A 21165-nucleotide genomic window follows, 5' to 3' on the forward strand; every position below is an offset into this window, starting at 1 on the left:
TCTAGAGTCTATGCACAGAACCAGCTTTGTACCTCCTACAGATGTAATCTGCAATCAAATAACTCATCCATGTTAAATTGCAAATCGAGAGCAGCTAGAAGCTTCTAGACCAAATGCACACAGAAACCACAATCCTTTCCTTCTCTGCTTTCTCCCTTCTTACTCAGTTTGAAAGTAAACTGAAGCGTACGTTTGCGTGGGGTTGAAAAGCATGTTTTTTTCTCAGGGGAAACCTGCAGATTTTGCAGTTTACACCCAGCTGCCAGAGTAACCACGGGTTCTTTCAGTCTCTTTTGCCACTCCTTTCCTTTGGCAGCGGCAGAGCCCACCTCAGGCTGCTGCAGTCGTTGTGCAGCAGGCACAGACACAGATTTAGGCTGGCACAGAGCAGCTCCGGTCAGGTCAGATGCAGCCTGTACCCTCACAGCCCAAGCTCCCACTCCAGGGATTTGCACTGCGAGTGCCGCTAGACGGCAATGCGGCTTGGAAAGGCGGCTCCGGGACGCTGCGCGCCCGCCCGCGAGCCTCCTTTCCCCTTCAGCCACCGCTTTTGTTACTGAAGGCTCAAGCACCACGCCGCACAGCAAGCATCAAGCGCGGCGGGGGCGGCAGCAGCAGCGGGGACAGCAGCAGCGGGGACAGCAGCAGCAGCAGCAGCAGCAGCAGCAGCAGCAGCAGCAGCGAGAGGCTCCGCGCCGCTCCCCCGGCCCGGCTCCCGCTGCCCGGCTCCCGCTGCCCGGCGCTGCTCGGGAGCCGCCGGCGGGGAGCGGCGGGCGGAGCCGCGCTGCGCCAGCCCCGCGCCCAGCACCCAGCGGGAAAGCCGAGGGAGCGGGCGGGAAGGAAAGTTCAAGAACAGCCGGGAAAGGTGCCGCCCTACGCGAGGAGTGGGCAAAGCTGCGGCGCCGCGGGGCGGGGGTTCAAGGCTTGCAGGGGAAGGTTGAGCCCATTAAACACTTTGGCTTTCCTTATTTGCGGCGAAGGTGATGGTTACGGCTCTACCCCGATTTTACATAATTGGATTTTGCAAATGATTCGGCTAAATGTACCCTACCATCCGTGAGGCATGTACAGATACTGAGTAGCCCAGAATTATCCCTGCATATTTGTACTAATGCTCTTCGAATCAAGAGGGAGCGCTATTTCTATCTGTGCATCCCCAAATATTGCAGCAGCAGGTTGACGCACAAATCGATGCTACTTTATCCGGATGGATACAGACGGGCACGCCGCAGATCTTTCACTCTGTGCCCTAAGCATGTCTTTACCTTCCCTGGTCCTGGGTAAGCAATGCTTCTCAAGCACACGGCTCCCAATGGGACCGCAACCGAGGGATGCTCGAGTTCCCCAGGCTGCGCGCTCGCTGTGCCCACGGTGCTTCTGTGCCCACTTGCACCACCTTTCCCGGGACCACCCAGTACGGCGCGAAGGTGGGCGAAAACAATATAAGCCCTGCATCTGTCCAGGGTTGCTATATCTGAAGGCTCAGACGGGTTACTTTTATTACAAGTGGAGCTTCCAGTAAAGCTTCCCCAAGGCAGGGCGCAGCAGCTCCTCCTCGCTGCTGGGCCGGGCTCCCCTGCATCACCAGCGAGAGGTGGGCGCACCTGCCCTGAAAGCTCGGCGCTATAAAAGCGCGTCCTTCCTCCTGTCATAAATAAGCTCTTCTTCCTCCTCTTCTCCTTCGCCCCCACCTCCCCGGAGCGTAACGCGGCCAGGCGGCTGCTGCCTTACCCCCGCCGTCCTCTCCGCCCCCGGGGTCGACGCACACTTTCACCCCGGCCCCTGGCACGGCCGGGCGCTTTGCGGCAGCCCGGCGGCGGCTCTAGAAACTTCTCGGTCCCTCCCTCTCCCCTCCCCTTCCTCCTCCTCGCCGAGCAGGGGCCGGCGCTGCGGCGAGAGCAGCAGGGAAGGAGGCGTGCGGCGCCCGCCCCCACCGCGCTGCCCGGAGCCGGAGGCGCAGCCAGGCGCTGTCCCAGTCTCATCCCGGCGCTCACCGCAGCACCGAGCCCGCGAGGCGGCCCTTCCCTGCGCAGAGGTGGCAGCGGCAGGCGACATGACGGCGGAGGAGATGAAAGCGGACGGGGCTCCCCTGGAAGGGGTGGACATCACTCCCAAGCAGGATGAGGGTGTCCTCAAGGTACCGGGCGCCTGTTCCCCATCCCTGCCCTCCGCGCTAGCTCGGAGGGGTCCCCGCGCCGCCGGGGAGCGGGGGCATTCCCCTTGGTTTGCGAGCGGGTGCTCCCCGGGCGCCCTGGTCCCACCGGGCCCATTGTGTGCCCCGCGGGGAAGGGGTCGAGGCGGTCCCCGGGCATCCAGGCAGGGCTGGCGCAGCGCGGGCGATTAAACAACAGCGGCGGAGGGCGGGAGCGCGCCCCGGCTGCGCAAGCGCTGCCCGGCCGCCCGCGGGGGCTCCCCGCTCCTCCCGGCTCCCGCCGCCCTGGCCGGGGCGAGCCGGAGCCGGGGCTGCCCGCCGGGAGAGCTCGGGGTCACGGGGGGCGGGTTGTTCAGGGAAAAGGCGCTTCTCGCCGCTCTCGGGCTTTTCTCCCGCTGTTTAGGGGAAGATGCGGGAGGGAGAGGCGGGCTGGGCTCTCCGTCCGGTTCGCAGCGCGGGTTGTGGGGGTCCGGGTCCATCCCCGCCCCCTCAGCACGTGTCCGGGGCTGGGAATTAAAGATGGAGCCCCGGCAGGGCACGTGCCCTCGGTGCCCGGCCCCGCCGTGCCCGGCCGAGCCTCCCCTCAGGCCCCGGCGCGGGCTCCGGGCAGCCCCCGGGCCCGAGGTGCGCGGTCCGGGGGCCGGAGCGGCCCGGCCGCCCCTCGGTGCCGCTGGGCAGGCGGCCGGGCAGGTCCCCGGCGCGGCCGAGGGGCAGCGGCTGCTCTCCTTTGTACTGGGAAGGCAGGCGATAAGGGCAGCAGGATTTATACCGTGAGGGGGAGTTGCGCGAACTTCCTCTGTCAGACGTTGCCTATTTCCATATCTCTAGAAACTTCCTCAGGCTCTGCTACAAACTTCAGCGGCTATTTAGAAGCGTTATTCAACCGCAGTAAAATTTCGGTGTTAGGGTGTCCAGAAGGAGAAAGGGGTGCCACAGCAAAGGCAAAATTCCGTGTTTAACCTTTAGAGCCTTCTAAATTCTGGGTTCATTACGGAGGCGCTGTCTCCCGTTTAGGAGGGGTATCAGGGAGCAGATTGTAGATATTATCTGCTATATTTCTGCTTTTCCGTGTTTCATGCTAGCATGCTTAGGTGAGAATTTTTTGAGTTTTGCATGTGGTACGGTATCAGATCAGAGTTATCATCTGCATGGCTGCCCAGGTCTCCTGCGGCTCAGATCCCTTGAGCATGGCAGAAGGCAGTGAGGGTCTGGCGTGCCTGATTCATGCAGTACCTACTTTTTGATGATGGAGAAGCAGCAAGTATTTTTTGGGCTGTTTTTTTTTTTCTTCTTTTTTTTTTTTTTAATTTTTCTTTTTTTAGAGGAGGAGAGTAGAAAACGTTAGCAAACAAAGTGAGGTTGTGAAAATCACAAAAATTGAGATTGTGCCATGATAGGTAAAATACCATAGAGGTCACAAAGTCCAGCCTTCATGGATTTTACTTTTCTCATAATTGCTGAAGTGCAAAATGCATCTTTTGAAATCAAGCGTCTAGCTCTGAACTAACCTACGCCAATTTCGTACTGGTATTGTTGCAGTGATTCCAGGAGTGTGTTTACTTGCCCATTAGCCTTATATCAGAATAGTAGCCACAGTTTTTACCTGATATTACTGAATATGCTTACACAATTCCTAGAATAAGTAATTAAGTTTGGCAATAAACCATTTGAAATGCCATATGAACTGAAAAATCCTGTTTCTCCATCTGAAAAGGAAATGTAAACCTTACAGAAAATAAGATTGCCATATTCAGCAGCAAAACTTAAGTCGTTCAAAATGGAACAAATGCAAAAAAATAAACTGTATAAATAATGAAAATGAGGTATTTGTTACTTTAGAATACCTTACTATGACCCTACAAGGATATGGCATTTGATAAAGATTAGTAAATTTCCATTAAATGCAGTTAGTTTTTCAAAATTGCATCAGACTGGCTGCTTTAAAGTGCTGGTTTGCATCTGCTTTATATAGATTTATGCCTAAGCATGATGTAGGTTAGGTTGCTTACCTGATTCGTGTGTTCTTCTCATACTTTGTTTCCTTATTTCTGTGAGAGTGGTTGCTTGAACTTTGGCCTTCCTTGGGGAGACATCAGGAGATCAGTTTTGTAATGCTAATAACTGCTGTGGTGCTGGTGCAGGGTAAAGGGATGGTGTGCTGTGTGAGGTCAGGCATCCCTTTTCATGTTGAGCATCCTTTCCTTTAGAAAACAGCAGGCAGCATTTTTTCCTAGGTTTTGTTTGTTTGTGGTTTGGTTTTTTTTTTGTTTGTTTGTTTGGGGTTTTTTATGCTTTCAGTGAGATGCTTTCAGCTTGTTAGTCTGACAGAAGCTATCGATGGCAAACCTTTGGTTTTGGATGGAGGGTCCTGGCATTTCAGTTGTATATGAATGTAAATGTATATGTTCAGTCACAGGGAGGCCTGGTGGGAGATTGGTGGTGGTGGCTTGCAGGAAACTGAAATTTGTGAAGGCGACTCCCAAAGGTCTGCGTCCTTCAGTGAAAAACATGATTGATATAGAAACATGACATTTAAAAGAGAGATGCCTTGTAACTGTCCTTGAATAGATGTTTATCTTCCATAACAGAATGTTTTCCAGGTCTCTCTGATGCAAGCAAATAGGGTCTTGCGTTGGTCCCTTTTTGTCTGGCTAAGATAGTGCAGAACTTTGGCTTGGGGCTAGATGGTTTCAATGTTTCAATCTGTATTGGGAAAAATTCAAATCTGAACTTAAGGAATCCTGTTATGGGCAAGGCCTCACGTCCCTGCCTGTGACATATGTCACTATTATTCTCTAATTTTATATAAACTTCAAATAAACACCAGAGAGATTGTCCCCATTTTCTGAATAATGTAGATTTATTTAATGCTTGTTTTGCTGGGCAGGCTGGGGAACCCCCTGAGAAGAAAATCAAATCCTTGCAGCTGTATGTGAGACAGGGGTGCTGGCCATCCATGTCAGAACTGCAGGGAGACAAAATTATTGCGATAAATAATTTTCAAGTGTTACTCTGTAGGCTGATGGAACCAGCTGCTTGGGGTGAGACACTGCTAACCTTTGTTAAATTGCCTGATTTAACTCAAATAATTTCAGGTTACTTGTTAGAATAGACTTTCTATGGGAAGAACCACCTCATTCTCCTAAGAGCTTTGCCTAGAGCGCTGAACTCTGGCATGATGATAGGTGATGAGGCAAATACTTGAATAGAGAAGAAAAAGCCCTACCTAATGCAGAGATCTGTAAGCTGGCACCAACTGTTGCCTGTTAAATTCTTGTATCACAGCACAGCCATCTTGAGGTTCTGCATTTGCAGCACTGCTAATCTGCAGAAAGAACAGCCAGTCCAGTTCCAGGTGACTGAAGGAAACCTGCAAATCCTTTGTCTACTAGAGATGATAACACACGTATCTAGGTATTTGTGATTCGTGTCCAGTGGGCAGGCAGACTTGATTTCCATGGTATTAATGCTGATTGCTGTTTTTCTCAGGTTGTCAAGAGAGAAGGCAGTGGGACAGAGTCTCCAATGATAGGTGATAAGGTGACCGTCCATTACACGGGGTGGCTTCTCGATGGCACAAAATTTGACTCCAGTCTGGACAGAAGAGACAAATTCTCATTTGACTTGGGGAAAGGTAATATCTTGTGTTTACTGTTGATCAGTTTTGGTAATAATTGAGATGGGGATCTCCTTGTGTGGCTCCTTGGCTTTTCAAAAGTGCTACTTACACTTGTTTTCAGAGTTTATTCTTTTAGAATTAACCTGTCTGTCTTGGAGATTTTTCTGAATGAGAGAGCTGAGTAGCCCCTTGAGAGGCCTGCTGAAGAATTCACAGGCCTCAGACAAAGCACTCCAGGGGAGCAAATCTGTCCTGAAATGTAGAGATGAACGATAGTTAAACAGTCAGAATATGCATTTTATTAGTTGGGGTTTTTTGGGGGGCATACCTCAGTTCAGGGGTGTTTAACTGTGACTAGATACTGGGACAAGGGTACACAGGCAGCTGTCAGCTCTCTTGTGATGAAACATACTCTCTTTTCCACAAAATTCTCAAGTTAACCCACATAGGAATCTTTGAGCATCTCTTCATTATCAAAGTCATTCATTTTTTGAAAATCTAAGCATTGTTGCTCCAGCAAATCATACTACTCAGTCTTGTATTCTTCCCTGAAAGTTTCTTACCTTCTCCTTTTTAAAAAACAAATAATACCTCCTTTTTAAAAAACAGATAAATTAATTGCACTGCAATTTAAGATTATATTAATTCTACCTATTAATACAGGACTAATAGAAGGTCTGCTTGATGAGTCGACAGGAGCAGCAATTAGGAGAGCTTGAGTAAGAGAGGGGATATTGTTACAGCTTTTCTTCCCTTTGGATGGATTGCTTCTACTTTCCTCCCCCTTTCTGTTACAAATGTGTGTAACTTTTAGTTACCACTGGTACTTTTCTTTGCCAGCTGATAAAAGTACAAACAGAAAAGGCTGTTGGTTTGGACTGTTTTCAAAACAGGAGCAGGCAATCTCTCACCGTAAGGCCTTCCTCTTGGAAGAGTTTATTGTTACTTCCTCACACTTGAGACTGTGCCAAACACTTCAGCTGGTGTCTGTGTTCTGTTATTCTATGAAAAGAGCTGTTGCATCTAGAATGAAGAAATGTTTGGGCCAAATTTGGGTCCCTGGGAATCTTCATAATTTGATTAGGCTTAAAACTGACGTACATAAATGTGAGCACAAGTATTCTTCAGTATTTCTGCTGCCTTAGCTTTTGTATGCCAAAAATGATGATGCTCAGTTTCAGCTGATCATACTTTTCACGTGTGATTGGTGTTTGACTCGTACAGGTGAGGTGATCAAAGCCTGGGACATTGCTGTGGCCACTATGAAGATTGGTGAAATCTGTCGGATTACGTGTAAACCAGAATATGCCTATGGCTCAGCTGGGAGCCCCCCAAAGATACCTCCCAATGCTACATTGATTTTTGAGGTATGTGAGACATGGTCACTAAAACTGTATGCTTGAAAAAATGTGTGATGCAATATCCTTTCGAAACAGGATTGTTACATTTTCTAAGGAAAATAATACAGTCAGTTTTGGGTAATGTGGATAGAATTTTAGTCTGGCTGCAACCACTCTGTAATGGCTCAGGGTCCTTTCTCTTTGAGTTTTTAAAATACTTGAATGATCTTCAGTGTTCAGTTGTAATTTTGCAGTTACAGAGTGATTTGCAGCAGCAAAGTGCAGGCTGGAAGGGCAGACTATTCCAGTGATAGACTGAAGTAGTTAAGAAAATTAAATCTTTAGTCCACTTCATAACACTGAGAGTAATAATATTTAATTTTTAAAATATTTAATGTGAGGTTTTCAACAACAGGAAGAGCAATTAATGTACTCAATAATACAATTTTTATACTTACAATGTTTTCTTTACAACATTAACTCTTCAGAGCTAATTCTGGGAGAAAAGAGGTAATTGCCCCATGTAAACTGCTGGAATACAATATTTGAACAGTCTTGCAATTCTGAACTCTGTTCTGTAGAGCTGAGCGTTTCAGTCAGCTGCAAAGCACCATAAAACCAGTTTGGATTCAGATTGCTGGTTCATTACCAAAGTCTCTCTGTGCATCCAGGCTACACTGATCAATCTTGCCACCACAGATGAAGTCTTGTGCGCTCACTCAGTCCTTGTGACAGACTCAGCAATCTTGAGTTTGGCAGCTGCGTAACCCAGTTTGACAACTCACATGGCCAGCTGCTTGCATGTCTTGGTGAGCATGGAGCCAGTTATCCCTGGTGTCTCTCAGCCTCACCAGGAGAGAAGAGATTTTATTTCCTGCTGATCTTAAAAGTCATTTCCCCCCACATCTTCCCCCTCCTTCCCAAAAGGGGGTGGAAATAGCAGCTGTCTCTTGTGTGTTATTTCAGAAGTGAGAATGGTTGCTCAGAATGCTGAGACTTGTCTTTGATTTTTCCATGTAGGATGACATTAAAGCCATTTCTGGAGCATACCCTGACAGTCTCAACAGGGTTTGGAGGGGATGTATTTTTCTTACTGTTGAAACAGTTCAATTTGCCAACAATTGCTTCAAAATAAATTTTACCTGAGAGAAGGCAGACTCTTTTTTTCAAGTGTGATTTTTAAAATTACTTTGCTCTAAAGCACTTAATCAATGGAATGGATTCCTACAATTGGGGACATAAGGAAAGTTTTAAAACTGATGATTGCTCTGAGATGGAATGTTTTATCTAATATCTGAGAAAGGTGAAAATAGCTCTTAAGAGTAAAGACTGAAAGTCTGTTTAGATTTTATTGGAAACAATGAGCATCTGTTAAGAAGGGTAAATTATACCTAGAATCATGTAAGTTGGAAAAGACCTTCAAGATTATTGAGTCCAATCATAAATCTGACTGACATAAAGTTGCCAAGTCCATCACTAAACCATTAACCTGTGCCACATCTACACCTAAATGCCTCTGGGGAGGGTGACTCAACCACATCCCTGGGAAGCCTGTTCTAATGTTAATATCCATTCTAAACCTCCCTTGCTGCACCTTGAGGCCATTTCTTGTTCTGTGACTTCTTGGAAGAAAGGACTGACCCCATATGGCAACAAACAGCCTCATTTCAGGGAGTTTTGGAAAGTGAGAAGGTTCCCCCCAAGACCTTCTTTTCTTTCCAGGCTAAACACCCCCAGCTCTCTCAGCAGCTCCTCATAGGACTTGTGCTCCAGAACCTTCCCCAGCTGTCTCTGGACACACTGCAGCACCTCAGTGTCTTGCCTGAACAGCCCAGAACTGGACACAGGATTCCAGTTGTGGCCTCACCAGTGCCCAGTACAGTGGAGCAATCACTACCCTGGTCCTGCTGGCCACACCATTGCTGATACAGGCCAGGTGCCATTGGCTTTCACATAATTGGATATTGCATTTGCTTTGCATTTGGATAGTGTATTTGCATTCCTTTTTTTTTTTTTTTTTTTTTTTTTCCTTGGACTTCTCAGTAATAGGATTAAGGATATATTCTGTGTGGAAGGATTAAAAAATATTGCTAGCAGGTAGTGTCCACTAAGGGATGACAGCTTACTCACTTTGAGTACATCAAAATTAATACCACTGTTTCTGAAAAAATGATCATCATGTAGAGCTGTTCACAAACAGCATTTTCTTACATAGAAATCTGAAGTTACTTCTGGCTCAGCTATATTGGATCAAACGACACGTGTTGGAGTGCTGTGTGCTTCTGTGCAAGTGATATCAGGTGTAATCAGTGCTGAGCTGATGGCTGAAATGCAAGCTAAAAGCTCAAGGCCTTCTACCTTGGCAGCACAGTGGGGCATTCTTAAGGGCTTAGCACTACTACAGAGGATGCATGTGGACAGCAGAAAGCAGAGAAGCTTTCATTGTCCTTCAACAAGAGGTAATACCTAACATTTGGATAAATAAAAGCATGAACTGCAAGAGGGGATTTGTTCCATCAAACTGAGTCCATCTGATGCAGTCACCCAGGTTATTCACTGCCCATTGGACTTCTCTTGATGCTGCCAGTCTGGCCCTGCCATTTTCTGGGTGTGATTTTAGATGAAAGTAGTGGTTCATTCATGAGTCTTAATATCCCCTAATGCTTGCCTGAGCAGTTATGTTGAAGGAAGAGGGGAGAAAGAAAAGCACCAAGCTGCCTATGATGGTTTTGTGCCTCCCCAACAAAACAGCCTGGGGCTCACTGGCTGCAACAAGTAAGCAGTGCTATGTGTGGGTTGGAACTTAGATCCAGAAAATTTTCCCAAGTTTTATTAGGTTAAAGTACTATGACTCTCAAGCAGCTAAAGTCTCCTTAAGTTTCCACTTCTTTAGTTTTAGCAAGGTTTACTTTTTACTTCTTTACACAATATCAGCAGGGTTCTTTTACAAGTGCCTATCACCATACCAAAATTTTATAGAAGTTGCTTTACAAAAAATCCTCTAAAACTTACATTAAGAGATTTTGTACCTGTGTCATCACACCAGCATTTCTTTATGACATGAAATAATGCATGTCCTATGATATGGAAGTTACTTTTTAATCTGGTGGTGGTTTTGTTTTTTCTTCCTCATGATAGCTTTTGCTGAGCAATATAAATAGATAGATTATTCCACAGAATAATATTGTTTGGGCTGGGAAAAAAAAGGGGAGGGACACACCTGTATGGTCATCAGTAGGATGTTCAGGAATGACTTTTTTCAGACTGACTGAAGAGAAAGACCAGAATATTGTTTGTTATTAGGTATCAATTAAAATAAAATGTGGAAGTACTGGAGGATATGCAATTCCTTTTGCATTCCAGTTATCTTAAGTCCAGTGTCAGGAACTTCCACAGCATTAGCTCTGAACCTTTTTTTTTTTAATGAGGTAGTCTAAACAATGCTGATTATAATGGCTTGTTTTTTAGTACTTAGGAATAGTTTTCACTATTGTTTTACTCAAACATAGGATATGATTTTTTTTCCCTTCGCTTCATAGCAGCAATGACAAATATCTTTTGTGTAACTAGACTGTTTTTCTATGTCATTGTGGTAGTCTCACTTCAAACTATGATTTACATTTACTTGGGAGGGTATGTGAAGATACAGATATTCACACTGAATACCTGTGTCCTGCATTAACATTAGCTCTTAAAAATCCTAAACAATTGATTGTAGCAACGAGTTTAAAGTTTCAAAGCTTTCTGGAGAAAAAAAAATCTGTGACTTACTAAATTGGTCTAATGAGAATAAATGCAACACTTTTGTTCCCTCCACAGATTGAACTTTTTGAGTTCAAGGGGGAAGACCTCACTGATGAAGAAGATGGTGGCATCATCCGAAGAATCCGTAAGAAAGGGGAGGGCTACTCCAGGCCCAATGAGGATGCACTTGTAGAGAGTAAGTGTGTTCTTACACAAATAGCAAATGGATTTGTTGTGTGGGATGGCAGAACCTTTTCACAATGTACAACTGCATGTCCTGAGAGAGAGGAATATGTGGCTTCTCTTTTCTGCAATAAATAACTTAACAACCTAGAGTAAACTTTCCTTCTCCTGTTTCTAGCAAGGCTTACATTTTCCAGCAGCAACTGTGCTTTCTGGTGATACTGAATCTGTTGAAGTGCTTATCTGATCACAAAAGGTGATTGAGCCTCATAAAGTATTTCCATGTGCTGAGGAACAAGAGGGGAAGTCATTCTGGTACTTGTCATCAGAGTGGAAAAAACAAACACTTCAATGAACAAAAAAAACCTGGGTTGTTAAATTTAACAGCAGAAATTCTGTTTGCTGCCAGTAGCTGCTATGCCATGGGTAGCTGCTAGAAGAGAAAAGACTATTCAGAAGGAGGCTTTGGCACTTTGTGTGTCCTGCCTGCCTGTACAGAGCTCCCTGTGCTCTCCTGGGAACCTGCCCACTGCCATACATAGATCCCTTCTGATTTCTCTCTCTGTTACTCTGGTTTTTGTTACCAGTCCAGTTTGAAGGCCGACACGGAGATCGTGTTTTTGACAAGCGGGAATTGCGGTTTGAGATTGGAGAAGGTGAAAACTTCGATATTCCTCATGGTCTGGAGAAAGCAATTCAAAAAATGGAGAAATCTGAGGAATCTGTGTTCTATCTCAAACCCAGGTATGCTGTTTCTGGTGCTTGATATAGGAAGGTTTTATACTAATCATCTGGCAGGAAAAAAATGTTTCGTTACAATGCCTTTCAGCTTTTTTGACTGCTGTGGTAAAAACTTGGATTGGCTCCAAAAAATTTATGTATGAGAAATATCGAGCTAAGATTGCTTTGCCACTTCATAGTGAAGCCATAGCAGTGCAGAAATATTTACTTAAGTCTTTGTAATGTTGACCTCTGAATATTTTTTAAAAATGTTGTTGCTCTCTAACTTAGATTGTTGTGATCCCTCTTCATGATTGCTTACTGTAAAACAGTGCATGTGTAGGTTTGGATATGGGCAGGATTTTCTCCTTACAGTGAGAACACATCTGAAACAAGTGCAGTTGCAGATTGTTTTCATCAAACTTTAATTTATTTCAGTTTTCATTTAATTTTTTTTTTAACTGTAACTGAGCCTGATGAGAGCAGAAAAAGAAAGCAATCTGATCTAGAGGGTTTTCCTGCTAATATGCAGCTTCTTACTGGAGTTGCATTGCAGTACCTTTCTGTAGGTATTTCCTGTTTATCAGTGTGTTAAGTGTACAGCTGCTCACTTAATCTTGGTATTTATTGTCTTTGCTTTCTAAGAATAGAACTAAAATACAGGTGCTCTGAAGGCAATGCTCAGTTTCAGACCATGAATATGAAAGCCAGTAGTTGTGATTTGAAAGTTGGTTATTTTGGTTTGGGTTTTTGTTGATGAAGGCATTACTTGCTTTTCTTTAAAGTAAACAAAAAAACTAATAAAATAATAGGAAATGGTAAAAAATAAATGCAGTCAACACTAGGTTTCTCTTACTTTCTTCTGCCTTGTACTTGCTAATTTTAGAATTCTAGCTAGGATTCCTCAAGCCTTTGTCTTGTAATAATAATTTATGCACATCCCAAATTTGCATGGGGTTTTTGTCTCTATCTATGTAGCAAATATAGCTGGATGGATAGTTTTGAATCTTCTTTATAATTTTTGTTTCTCTCTCTCCACGCCCATTTTACAGCTATGGTTTTGGAAGTGCTGGGAATGAGAAATTTAAGATCCCTCCAGATGCAGAGCTGCAGTATGAAGTGAAACTCAAAAGTTTTGAAAAGGTGAGAACAAGAGATGAAATCCCAAAGAGATCTGGGGGTGGGGGAAGAAGTGGGAGTGCAGCTTAAACAATGACAATGGAATCCTTGAATGGTGCTGTGAAACAGGGAGGCCACTGTTGCCAGAGATGATGGTGACATGCTGGGAGCTGTTGGCTGAAATAATTCTTATTCTTCCTGTATCCCTGTCTGTTGCCATCTCTTGTGCTCTAGGCTGGTTTTCATTAGCAGTGCAAAGCTCTCCTTTGCCAGACTTACCTCAACCATACTGTTAGTGGGAAACAGCATAGCTACCTGATTTCCCTAGAAATTGTATTGAAATTGACTGGAATTATTCCTGTTTGAGTAGGCTAAGGAGTCCTGGGAAATGAACACAGATGAGAAGTTGGAACAGAGCAGCATTGTGAAGGAGAGGGGCACTCAGTACTTCAAGGTAAGTTACTGGGCCCAAGTAATAATAGCATTTCTTAGCTTCTGTCATTTCTGAGTGGTGTTCATGGTGTTCTGTGAGATTTTACCGGGAGAACTGGAGGGGAATTTTTTTTTTAAAAAAAACAAAACTCGGTTGGATTATCCACAGACCCAACTCTGCAGGGAGCTAGCTCTCTGCAGTTAGAGCTGTTTGCTGTATCTGCAGATAACTCTGTGAGGTGTACAGTGTTTCAGTTCCTGCTGTGGGGAGAGTGTTATGTATGAACAGCATTCATTTGGGTAGAGATGTGTGAAGAAGCTGTTCAAAGAAATTTCACCAGCTAAAGGAAGTGTTTCCTATTATCTTCATATTGCATTTTGAAAATGCCCCATCTTCACTTATTTTTGCATCAAAAGTTGAATATAAAGGTAGGAATTCAGGGAAGTATCAATGCTGGCATATACCCCTAGCTCTAGAGATTTTCTGATCTTGTGCAGGAATGACTCTCAGAAGTAGTGTATTTTTGATGACAGAAGTTACTCCTTGATCAAATGGGGTTTTTTAGATCTATTGCTCAAAGCAGGCAAAAGGGATGAGAGGGAGGTAAAAGTTACTGTGATGAGCTGTGTGATAATTGAGCTGCCTTGTTTACAGGAGGGGAAATACAAGCGGGCAGCTTTGCAGTATAAGAAGATTGTGTCATGGCTGGAGCATGAGTCGGGACTCCCTGAGGAAGAGGAATCAAAAGCCAAAAGCCTGAGGCTTGCTGCTCACCTTAACTTAGCTATGTGCCATCTCAAGCTAAAGGAGTACTCCCAGGCTTTGGAGAACTGTAACAAGGTAGTAGGAGTTTATTTATTCTTAAACTGCATAAGCAGTCTGACAGTTTATTTCTTGCTTCAAACATTTTAGGGACAGCAGGCCATGTGATATTTGGTCTTTCTTGCCAGCTGGCATTTGGGTAGTATGGAATTTTTAGTATACTAAAAATATCCAAGAGATTATTTTCATAATTAGTGCCCTTTGAACATTTTACTAACTTGCTGCTATATTGAGAATATTCAAGTATTCAGAAATAAGAAACACTTGAGATGTGGTGAAGGTAGTCATGTTGGCAAGTCTTTGAAAGAGCAGGATTAATCACTGACTAAATCTTAGACTTGCTGATTCTCTTATCAAATGGCCTACTATGTTCATTCCTCTTTGTACTTACTTCTACTGTATTCCACTCACTTTATTAGTAAGTCCTGACAAGACTCCTAAGTCTACATCAGAAGGTACAGTTCCTAGCAGTCACTGGTGTTCTGACTGCATATAATTTTTATAAAAGGAAAATAAATGTGGTTTGGTTTTGGTTTTTTGCATGCAGGCACTTGAATTGGATAGCAACAATGAAAAAGGCCTCTTCCGTCGTGGAGAAGCTCACTTGGCTGTCAATGACTTTGAGCTGGCTCGAGCAGATTTCCAGAAAGTGATACAACTTTATCCAAGTAACAAAGCTGCCAAAGTGCAACTGGTGACTTGTCAGCAAAAAATAAGGGAGCAGCATGAGAAGGAGAAAAAGATGTATGCCAACATGTTCCAAAGGCTCGCAGACAAAGACTTAAAGGTAAGTAACACTACTCCGAAGATTACACGAGGTGGTGTTATGTGTTAGACAAGGAACAGTGGCTTAGGTACTCAGCTTGCTTCTTACTGCAGATAATTATAGCAGGAGAGCACTCAACTAGTCTCCTTTCTGGGGGGGAGCAGGGATGGAACTCAAAATGCCAACAGTCAAAATTTTTAGGCCATCTTGCTTGAACAGGGAAGCCAGCAGTGCCAACCATTGCACAGAAAGCTTTTACCTATTTTGACTGAATTTGAAACAGACCAGTGTTAATCAGAAAGTAGTTGAAGTGATGAGATGCAAACAGTGTTCTAGAACTGAAGAAAACACCTATTGCTCTAGAACCTGTTGAAAAGAGCAGGCTGTTCTGGTGCCTGGGGTGCCCATCTAGTGAGAACTTGTGTCTGTCATACAAAGGATGCTGAGCATCTGGCTTCTCACAGAGATACTAGGATGTGGTTGATGGTCTCCATTACAGATGCCACAGATAGATTATGGAGTGTCAGAAGATTCATTATTCTGCTGCATGGATGGTTTTCCTAATAAGCTTTTACTAGAATTTTAGTAAATACTAGTTCAGGTAATAATGGCAGTATGTGAATACAGGTTATAATAAGATTGTATCAGCTAGCAGGAAACATTTCAGGTTACTGGTGAGAATCACATCTCCTAAAATACCATTCTGGTTTTTTTCCCTTAAATCTGATGGTCTCGAAAGACAAGACAGACCTGTAACTTCTCAGATAAATCTGGGATTTATATCAGATTCAAATTTCCTCAGTAACATTGGAGAGTACAGAAGCTTGTATGTTGTGAGGTTATTTTCACCTTTCCAGAATATGCATGGAGAATAGTAAAAAATTGCTGGATATTGGTACAGTAATTTCCTGTGGTTAGCTGTGTTGTTGAGTCTTGCCTGAGGCATGGTGTCCTCAGATGAGTGTAGCCTGACAGTTCAGCTGTTTCAGACTGTCAGCTGACAATTTCCTACATGAAATGCTTCATTCTGTCTCTTCTTTCTTTGGCCAAAGCAGCCTGATGTCAACAGTCTTTGCTTATTGGAGCTTAAAAGAAAGTATTCTTCACTTCTAGACACAGTGATGTAAAGCCACTTACATCACTATACTATCACATACGCTTAAAGGATCTTAATTTTGGTAGGCTTTAATAAAAAATCTCATATAAAGATACAGCAGCTAAACTAGAATTATTTCACTGTTAGGCATCTTCACTTTTGAAATGCCAGGATTTAATTGCCAGCTGTTGGGCTCTATTGTGAGGGTTCCTTTCAGCTAGCACAGCTGCTGGGAATCTGTTTTCCTCCACTAGGTGTGGGATACAGCAAGATCTGTTGAGATAGGAAGAGTGGATTGCTGAAACAAGCTATACTTACTAAATGTACAGAAACTTTCGTGCTTTCTTCAGCTCCTAAGACAGATAAGTTGTAGAACAATACTCTTGGCAAAAGGCAGATTTTGCACTGCAGACTGTTTCGGATACTGGAAAAACATGGCACTTAGTCCCAATTTCCCTATCTGCTTGGGATGGAATCAGTTTAAAGTTGTGGAATCCTTTAGGTTGGACTCCAATGAAAGGTTATTGTTTGGCACTGGACACAGGATTCAAAGTGTGGTCTCACCATTGCCAAGTACAGGAGGACAATCCCTGCCCTGGTCCTGCTGGACACACTATTGCTGATACACACCTGGATGCCACTGGCCTGGTGAATTCTTCACAACAAGTTAGATGATCTTGGGAATGTGCAGTGTTCTGGTTTTTTGGTTTTTTGTTTTTTTGGTTTTTTTTTCTCTGAGCCATCTGGCCTGCCTTAAATGGATATGATTTTATGTGAAATGGGATTGATGTAACTATAAACTGTAAAGGATGCTTACTCCCTGGGCCAGTCTTTAGGTAGTTTTCATGCAAGAAAAGCTTGTTTCCCTGTTACTGCATTTATAATGCTGCTTTACTCTAGCTCTGACAATGTCTATTAGTGGTGCTGTAGTAGAAGCTCAAATTTCTGGGGAAGAGAGTTTGTTTACTAAAGGACTTCTGATTGCTAAGAGGATAGCTTGGACTGCAGTTCTAATATTCCTGACACAGTCTGTTAAATTCAACAGCCACTCTTGCATCAGTAGTTAATTTCATTAATTTGAAAAGTTCACATATGTGAAGTGTGAATTTTTGAAGGTCAGGATGTTTATCACCTTGTCATAAGCCCAGGATTGATAGCTAACATATTTTCTGTGGAGAGAAGACTTAACTCTTGTGTGCTTTATGGAATGCTTCTAAGGATGAAAAATTGACCTTTGATGCATGAATATTCTAGATTTTAAGGATTCTTCCCCTTTCCCAACCCTCCTATTTCCCTCTCCCAGCATTGCATGCTGAAGACTTTGGTTTTGTCTGGTTCTTACCTAACATCATCATAAAACAGATGGCTCAAGATGCTGGGCTGACAGATAGAATAGCAATTTCATTGCACTGGGTTTTGAGATGAGCAAGCCAAGACATTTTTACCTCCCCTTACTGTGCTTGAAAATTAATGCAAGGTCAGGATGTGCTGGTTATGTCCTATTGTAAAAGCTGACCTTGGAGCCCTAGCTCATGGCTCTCTGCCTTCCACACCTTTTTATGAGGAAGATGCACAAGGAGAGGGCTTTAGAAGCAGCCTCATTGTCAGATCATATTTTCTTCCAGTTAAACTCTTACACAGGACATCCAGATCATTGTTGTTGAGTTTGAAGTGTCTCTCCATAAAACTAGTTGTCCAATGAAGATACTTCTTAAGCTGAGTGCAAGTGTGCCTCATACAGTTGGGTTGGGATAGGCCATGGGAGTGGCTGAAAATGAATGACATTGATATTGAAACAGGGCAAAAGCAGTTCATTCAGAAGCTTCACAAATTAATTTCAGTTAAACTTCTAAGAAGTTGTGTGGCAGGTGGGTGCAGGCCACATCAAGAATCATAACCACTTAATAGCAGTATTATATATTGGCCTCCTCTCTACTGCTTCTGGTTTCTTAGATGCATGAAAATTTTTGGTTTCTCTTGGCTGAAGATCCTAATGTCTCAATTCAGTCTGGCAGAGTAGACAAGCTTTCCAAGTAATAAGAATCAAACAGTATTTGTGCTAGCAATTTTGTACAACATATTAATATATTTTCTTTGTCTCTCTATTTAGTCATCTGCTACTCTTCAAACAAGCCACACTGAAGATGCAGAAATGAAAGATGCGCAGAATGGAGTTGAAGATAAATCAGAAGTTGAAGCAGAAGCATAAAAAAAATCCCCTATTCCATTAGTTTTGTAAATGAAAGAATTTCCAGTGAATTAGACCTTTATTTTTCTACCTGGTTGGATAGTGGCTTCAAGGGAGCAGAGGCTGAAGCCACCATGCCACAGTCAGTTACAGCTTTATGTGGCTGTTCAAGAAGCTGAGTGGCAGCATAAATCTGGTTTAATCCTAGTGACTTTATTTATTCATTCAGCCTCTGTTTACTGTTTGGGTTCTGTCTGGATTTACTCTGCTTGGTTTGTTTGCATTTTCATAGAATTATAGAATGGCTTGAGTTGGAAGGGACCTCAGAGATCTAGTTCCAGCCTCCCTGCCATGGATAGGGACACCCTTCACTAGACCAGGTTGCTCAGAGCTCCATCCGGCCTGGTCTTGGACACATCCAGGGATGGAGCACCTACAGCTTCTCTGGGCAGCCTGTTCTAGTGCCTCACCACCCTCAGAATTTCATCCTAATACCTAATCTTAACCTGCCCTCTTTCAGTTTGAAGCCATCCCCCTTTGTGCTGTCCCTGCTTGCCCTTGTAAATAGTCTTTCTCCATGTTTCTTGTGGGCTCCCTTTAAGGTACTGGAACGCCACAGTTTGGTCACCCCAAAGCCTTCTTTTTTCCAGGTGGAACAACCCCAGTTTTCTTAGCCTTGTCTCATAAGGAGAGGTGCTTCATCCTTCTAATCATCTTGGTGGGCCTCCTCTGGACTTGCTCCAGAAGGTCAATGTCCTTCCTGTGCTGGGGACCCCAGAGGTGGATGCAGTGTTCCAGCTGGGGTCTCACCATAGTAGAGGGTCAAAATCCCCTCCCTCCCCTGCTGCCCATGCCCCTTTGGATGCAGCCCAGATTACATCTGGCCTTCTGGGCTGTGAGTGCACATTGCCAGCTCATGTCCAGCCTCTCACCCAACCCCAAATCCTTTGTGGCAGGGCTGCTCTGGATCTGTTCATCCCCCAGCCTTTATTGATGCCAGGGGTTGCCCCAACCCAGGTGCAGCACCTTGCACTTGGCCTTACTGAAGCCTCATGAGTTTCACTTGGGCTCACTTCTCAGGCTTGTGCAGGTCGCTCTGGGTGGCGTCCTGTCCTTCAAGTGTGTCAACTGGTCTGCTCAGCTTGGTCTCACCTGCAGATTTGCTGAGGGTGCGCTCTACCCTTTCATCCATGTCATTAATGAAGATGATAGTAACACTGCTCCCAGTACGGACCCCTGAGGGACACCACTTGTCACTGGTGTCCATTGGGACGCTGAGCCGTTGAGCACCAGCCTGTATGACCCATCAAATCAATTTCTTATCCATCAAACAGTCCACCCATTGAATCCATCTCTCTCCAATTTAGAGAGAAGGATGTTGTGGGGAACTGTGCTAAACTTACAGAAATGGAGGTAAATGACATTTGTAGCCCTTCCCTTCTCCACTAGTGGAGTTGCTCCATCACTGAAGGCCACTAGGCTGCTCAGACTGGACTTGCCCTTGGTGAATCCGTGCTGGCTGTCGCCAGTCACCTCCGTGCCCTCCATGTGCCTTAGTGCAGCATCTAGGAGGATCTGTTCCGTCATCCTCCCAGGCACAGAGACGAGGCTGGCAGGTTGGTAGTCCCCGTTTTGTCGTTGGTGTTTGTTTCTTCCTGGTTCCAGCTTACTTAAATCCCAGGTTCTTTCTAAATTTCTTTCCTTGATTTGCTTCAAGTAATCGGCTTTTTCCAGGAGTCTTCATGTGAGACTTAAGAACAAATTGGCGCTCCCAGTTCTTCTGTCTTGGGATTGCCCTCTTTACCCCTGTTCGGTAGGGAGTCCCTTCCATTAAGTATTGTAACCTTTGTTGTATGCCTCCTCTTTGCAAATTGCTGAAGGTGAAGACTGCGAAGTCACAGCTTAAGTAATAAAGCTCCAATTAAACTCAAGAAAACTGAATTTTTAGTGGGTTTTTATTGGAATTTGCACAGAATTGAGAGAATTTACTGTCCCTTGGTCATTCAGTGTTTTCTTGTCCACATAGCCAGTGTCCGGATGATTTTTCTATGTTGTTTGTTTGCTACCATAGAAAAAAATATTTGATACAGTATTTACCCATATATTTGCAAAGGGGAAAAAAATTACGCTGCTGGAAACTGCAAAAAGCAAGCCTGTAACCTACTCCTCATAGAGCTTGTTCTATGTTCATATTGCTACTTTGTTCTTCACCTACCACACTGCAAAACTGGACCAGAGGAAAAAAACAATATACCTGAAAGTAACTGGCTTTGAAGTGAAAGTAAGTGATAGTGGCTTACATACTGCAAATACTTCTAATGAACTACAAACTCCTGAGTGATTTTAATGTCAGCTTACCCAGATCTCACAAGAAAGCTATTACTCAGTATTCCGCTTCTTTCTGCAGTTTGTGTGTCTTGTTTCGGGGTGGGTGTGATTTTGAATTTTGTGGGGGCTTTTGGTTGGGGTGGGCTTTTTTGTTTGTCTGAAGGCATGGAACATAGTACTCAAACTCAGCTGTTGTTTATCTTATCATGTGGTGTTAAATTCAGCATCTTCAGTGTCCTGTTGTGAGACAGGGGCAGAAGGGGCAATTTTTTTTGCCTGCTCTGCAGAAGAAAGGTGAAAAATCTGTTCCTCTCAGATTAAAATAAATTGACCTTTTTATGGTGAGAAAGATGTGTTTGCATGGCATGCCATGGGCTGGAATTTGCGTGTGTATATTGCAGAGAGTATCCCTGTTTTAACGTGTAGTACAACGGGAACTGCCGGTCTCCTTTGCTGAGACAGAAGCACTGTGTAAGCGTTTGTGTGGGGGCTGGGGGAGTGCCGGTGCCTGTCCTGCAGCAATGCCAGCCCAGCTCGGGCCCTGGAAATGTCACCGGAGTGGTGCAAGGGCTGCTTGCAGTGCTGTCCCTGCCCCTGGGCACTAACACCAAATTCGGCCCCTGCTGCTGGCTTGGAGCTTGGTTAGAGAGCTGGG

General features: G+C 44.3%; 2 protein-coding genes across 13 annotated transcripts in view; one reads left to right on the forward strand and one right to left on the reverse strand.

Annotated features, from left to right (window-relative positions):
* Positions 1-1845, reverse strand: part of TCAF2 (TRPM8 channel associated factor 2) — a 23480-nt gene extending 21635 nt beyond the window's left edge. For all 4 annotated transcript variants that reach the window (XM_086882457.1, XM_086882456.1, XM_086882455.1 and 1 more), the window contains exon 1: positions 1732-1845. The gene's annotated coding sequence lies outside the window, so the exon portion shown is untranslated. The remainder of the gene's footprint in view (positions 1-1731) is intronic.
* Positions 1754-20118, forward strand: FKBP4 (FKBP prolyl isomerase 4). Of its 9 annotated transcripts, none has more exons than XM_086882495.1 (12): positions 2700-2776; positions 4563-4637; positions 5248-5566; positions 5642-5786; positions 6996-7138; positions 10931-11051; positions 11626-11782; positions 12811-12901; positions 13248-13331; positions 13965-14150; positions 14680-14919; positions 18105-20118. In XM_086882495.1, exons 4-12 carry the CDS (start codon positions 5678-5680, stop codon positions 18201-18203), a joined length of 1230 nt encoding a protein of 409 aa, XP_086738621.1. In that variant the 5' UTR covers positions 2700-2776; positions 4563-4637; positions 5248-5566; positions 5642-5677; the 3' UTR covers positions 18204-20118. The 9 variants fall into 9 exon arrangements, with proteins under 9 accessions (XP_086738618.1, XP_086738620.1, XP_086738621.1 ...); XM_086882499.1 differs by lacking the exon at positions 4563-4637 and having other exon boundaries at positions 2707-2776; positions 5248-5337; positions 5438-5566; XM_086882500.1 differs by having other exon boundaries at positions 2745-2776; positions 5438-5566.
* The last annotated feature ends 1047 nt before the right edge of the window (positions 20119-21165 follow it).

This window comes from Cyanistes caeruleus, chromosome 3 (assembly GCF_971803275.1).
Source record: "Cyanistes caeruleus chromosome 3, bCyaCae1.hap1.1, whole genome shotgun sequence".
Taxonomy (NCBI): Eukaryota; Metazoa; Chordata; class Aves; order Passeriformes; family Paridae; genus Cyanistes; species Cyanistes caeruleus.

Coding starts and splice junctions, on each gene's coding strand:
- FKBP4 (XM_086882492.1), top strand. CDS start 2,054: ATGACGGCGGAGGAGATGAAAGCGGACGGGGCTCCCCTGGAAGGGGTG. Junction 7,139..10,930: donor ATGCTACATTGATTTTTGAG/GTATGTGAGACA, acceptor TTCCCTCCACAG/ATTGAACTTTTTGAGTTCAA. Junction 12,902..13,247: donor AACTCAAAAGTTTTGAAAAG/GTGAGAACAAGA, acceptor CTGTTTGAGTAG/GCTAAGGAGTCCTGGGAAAT.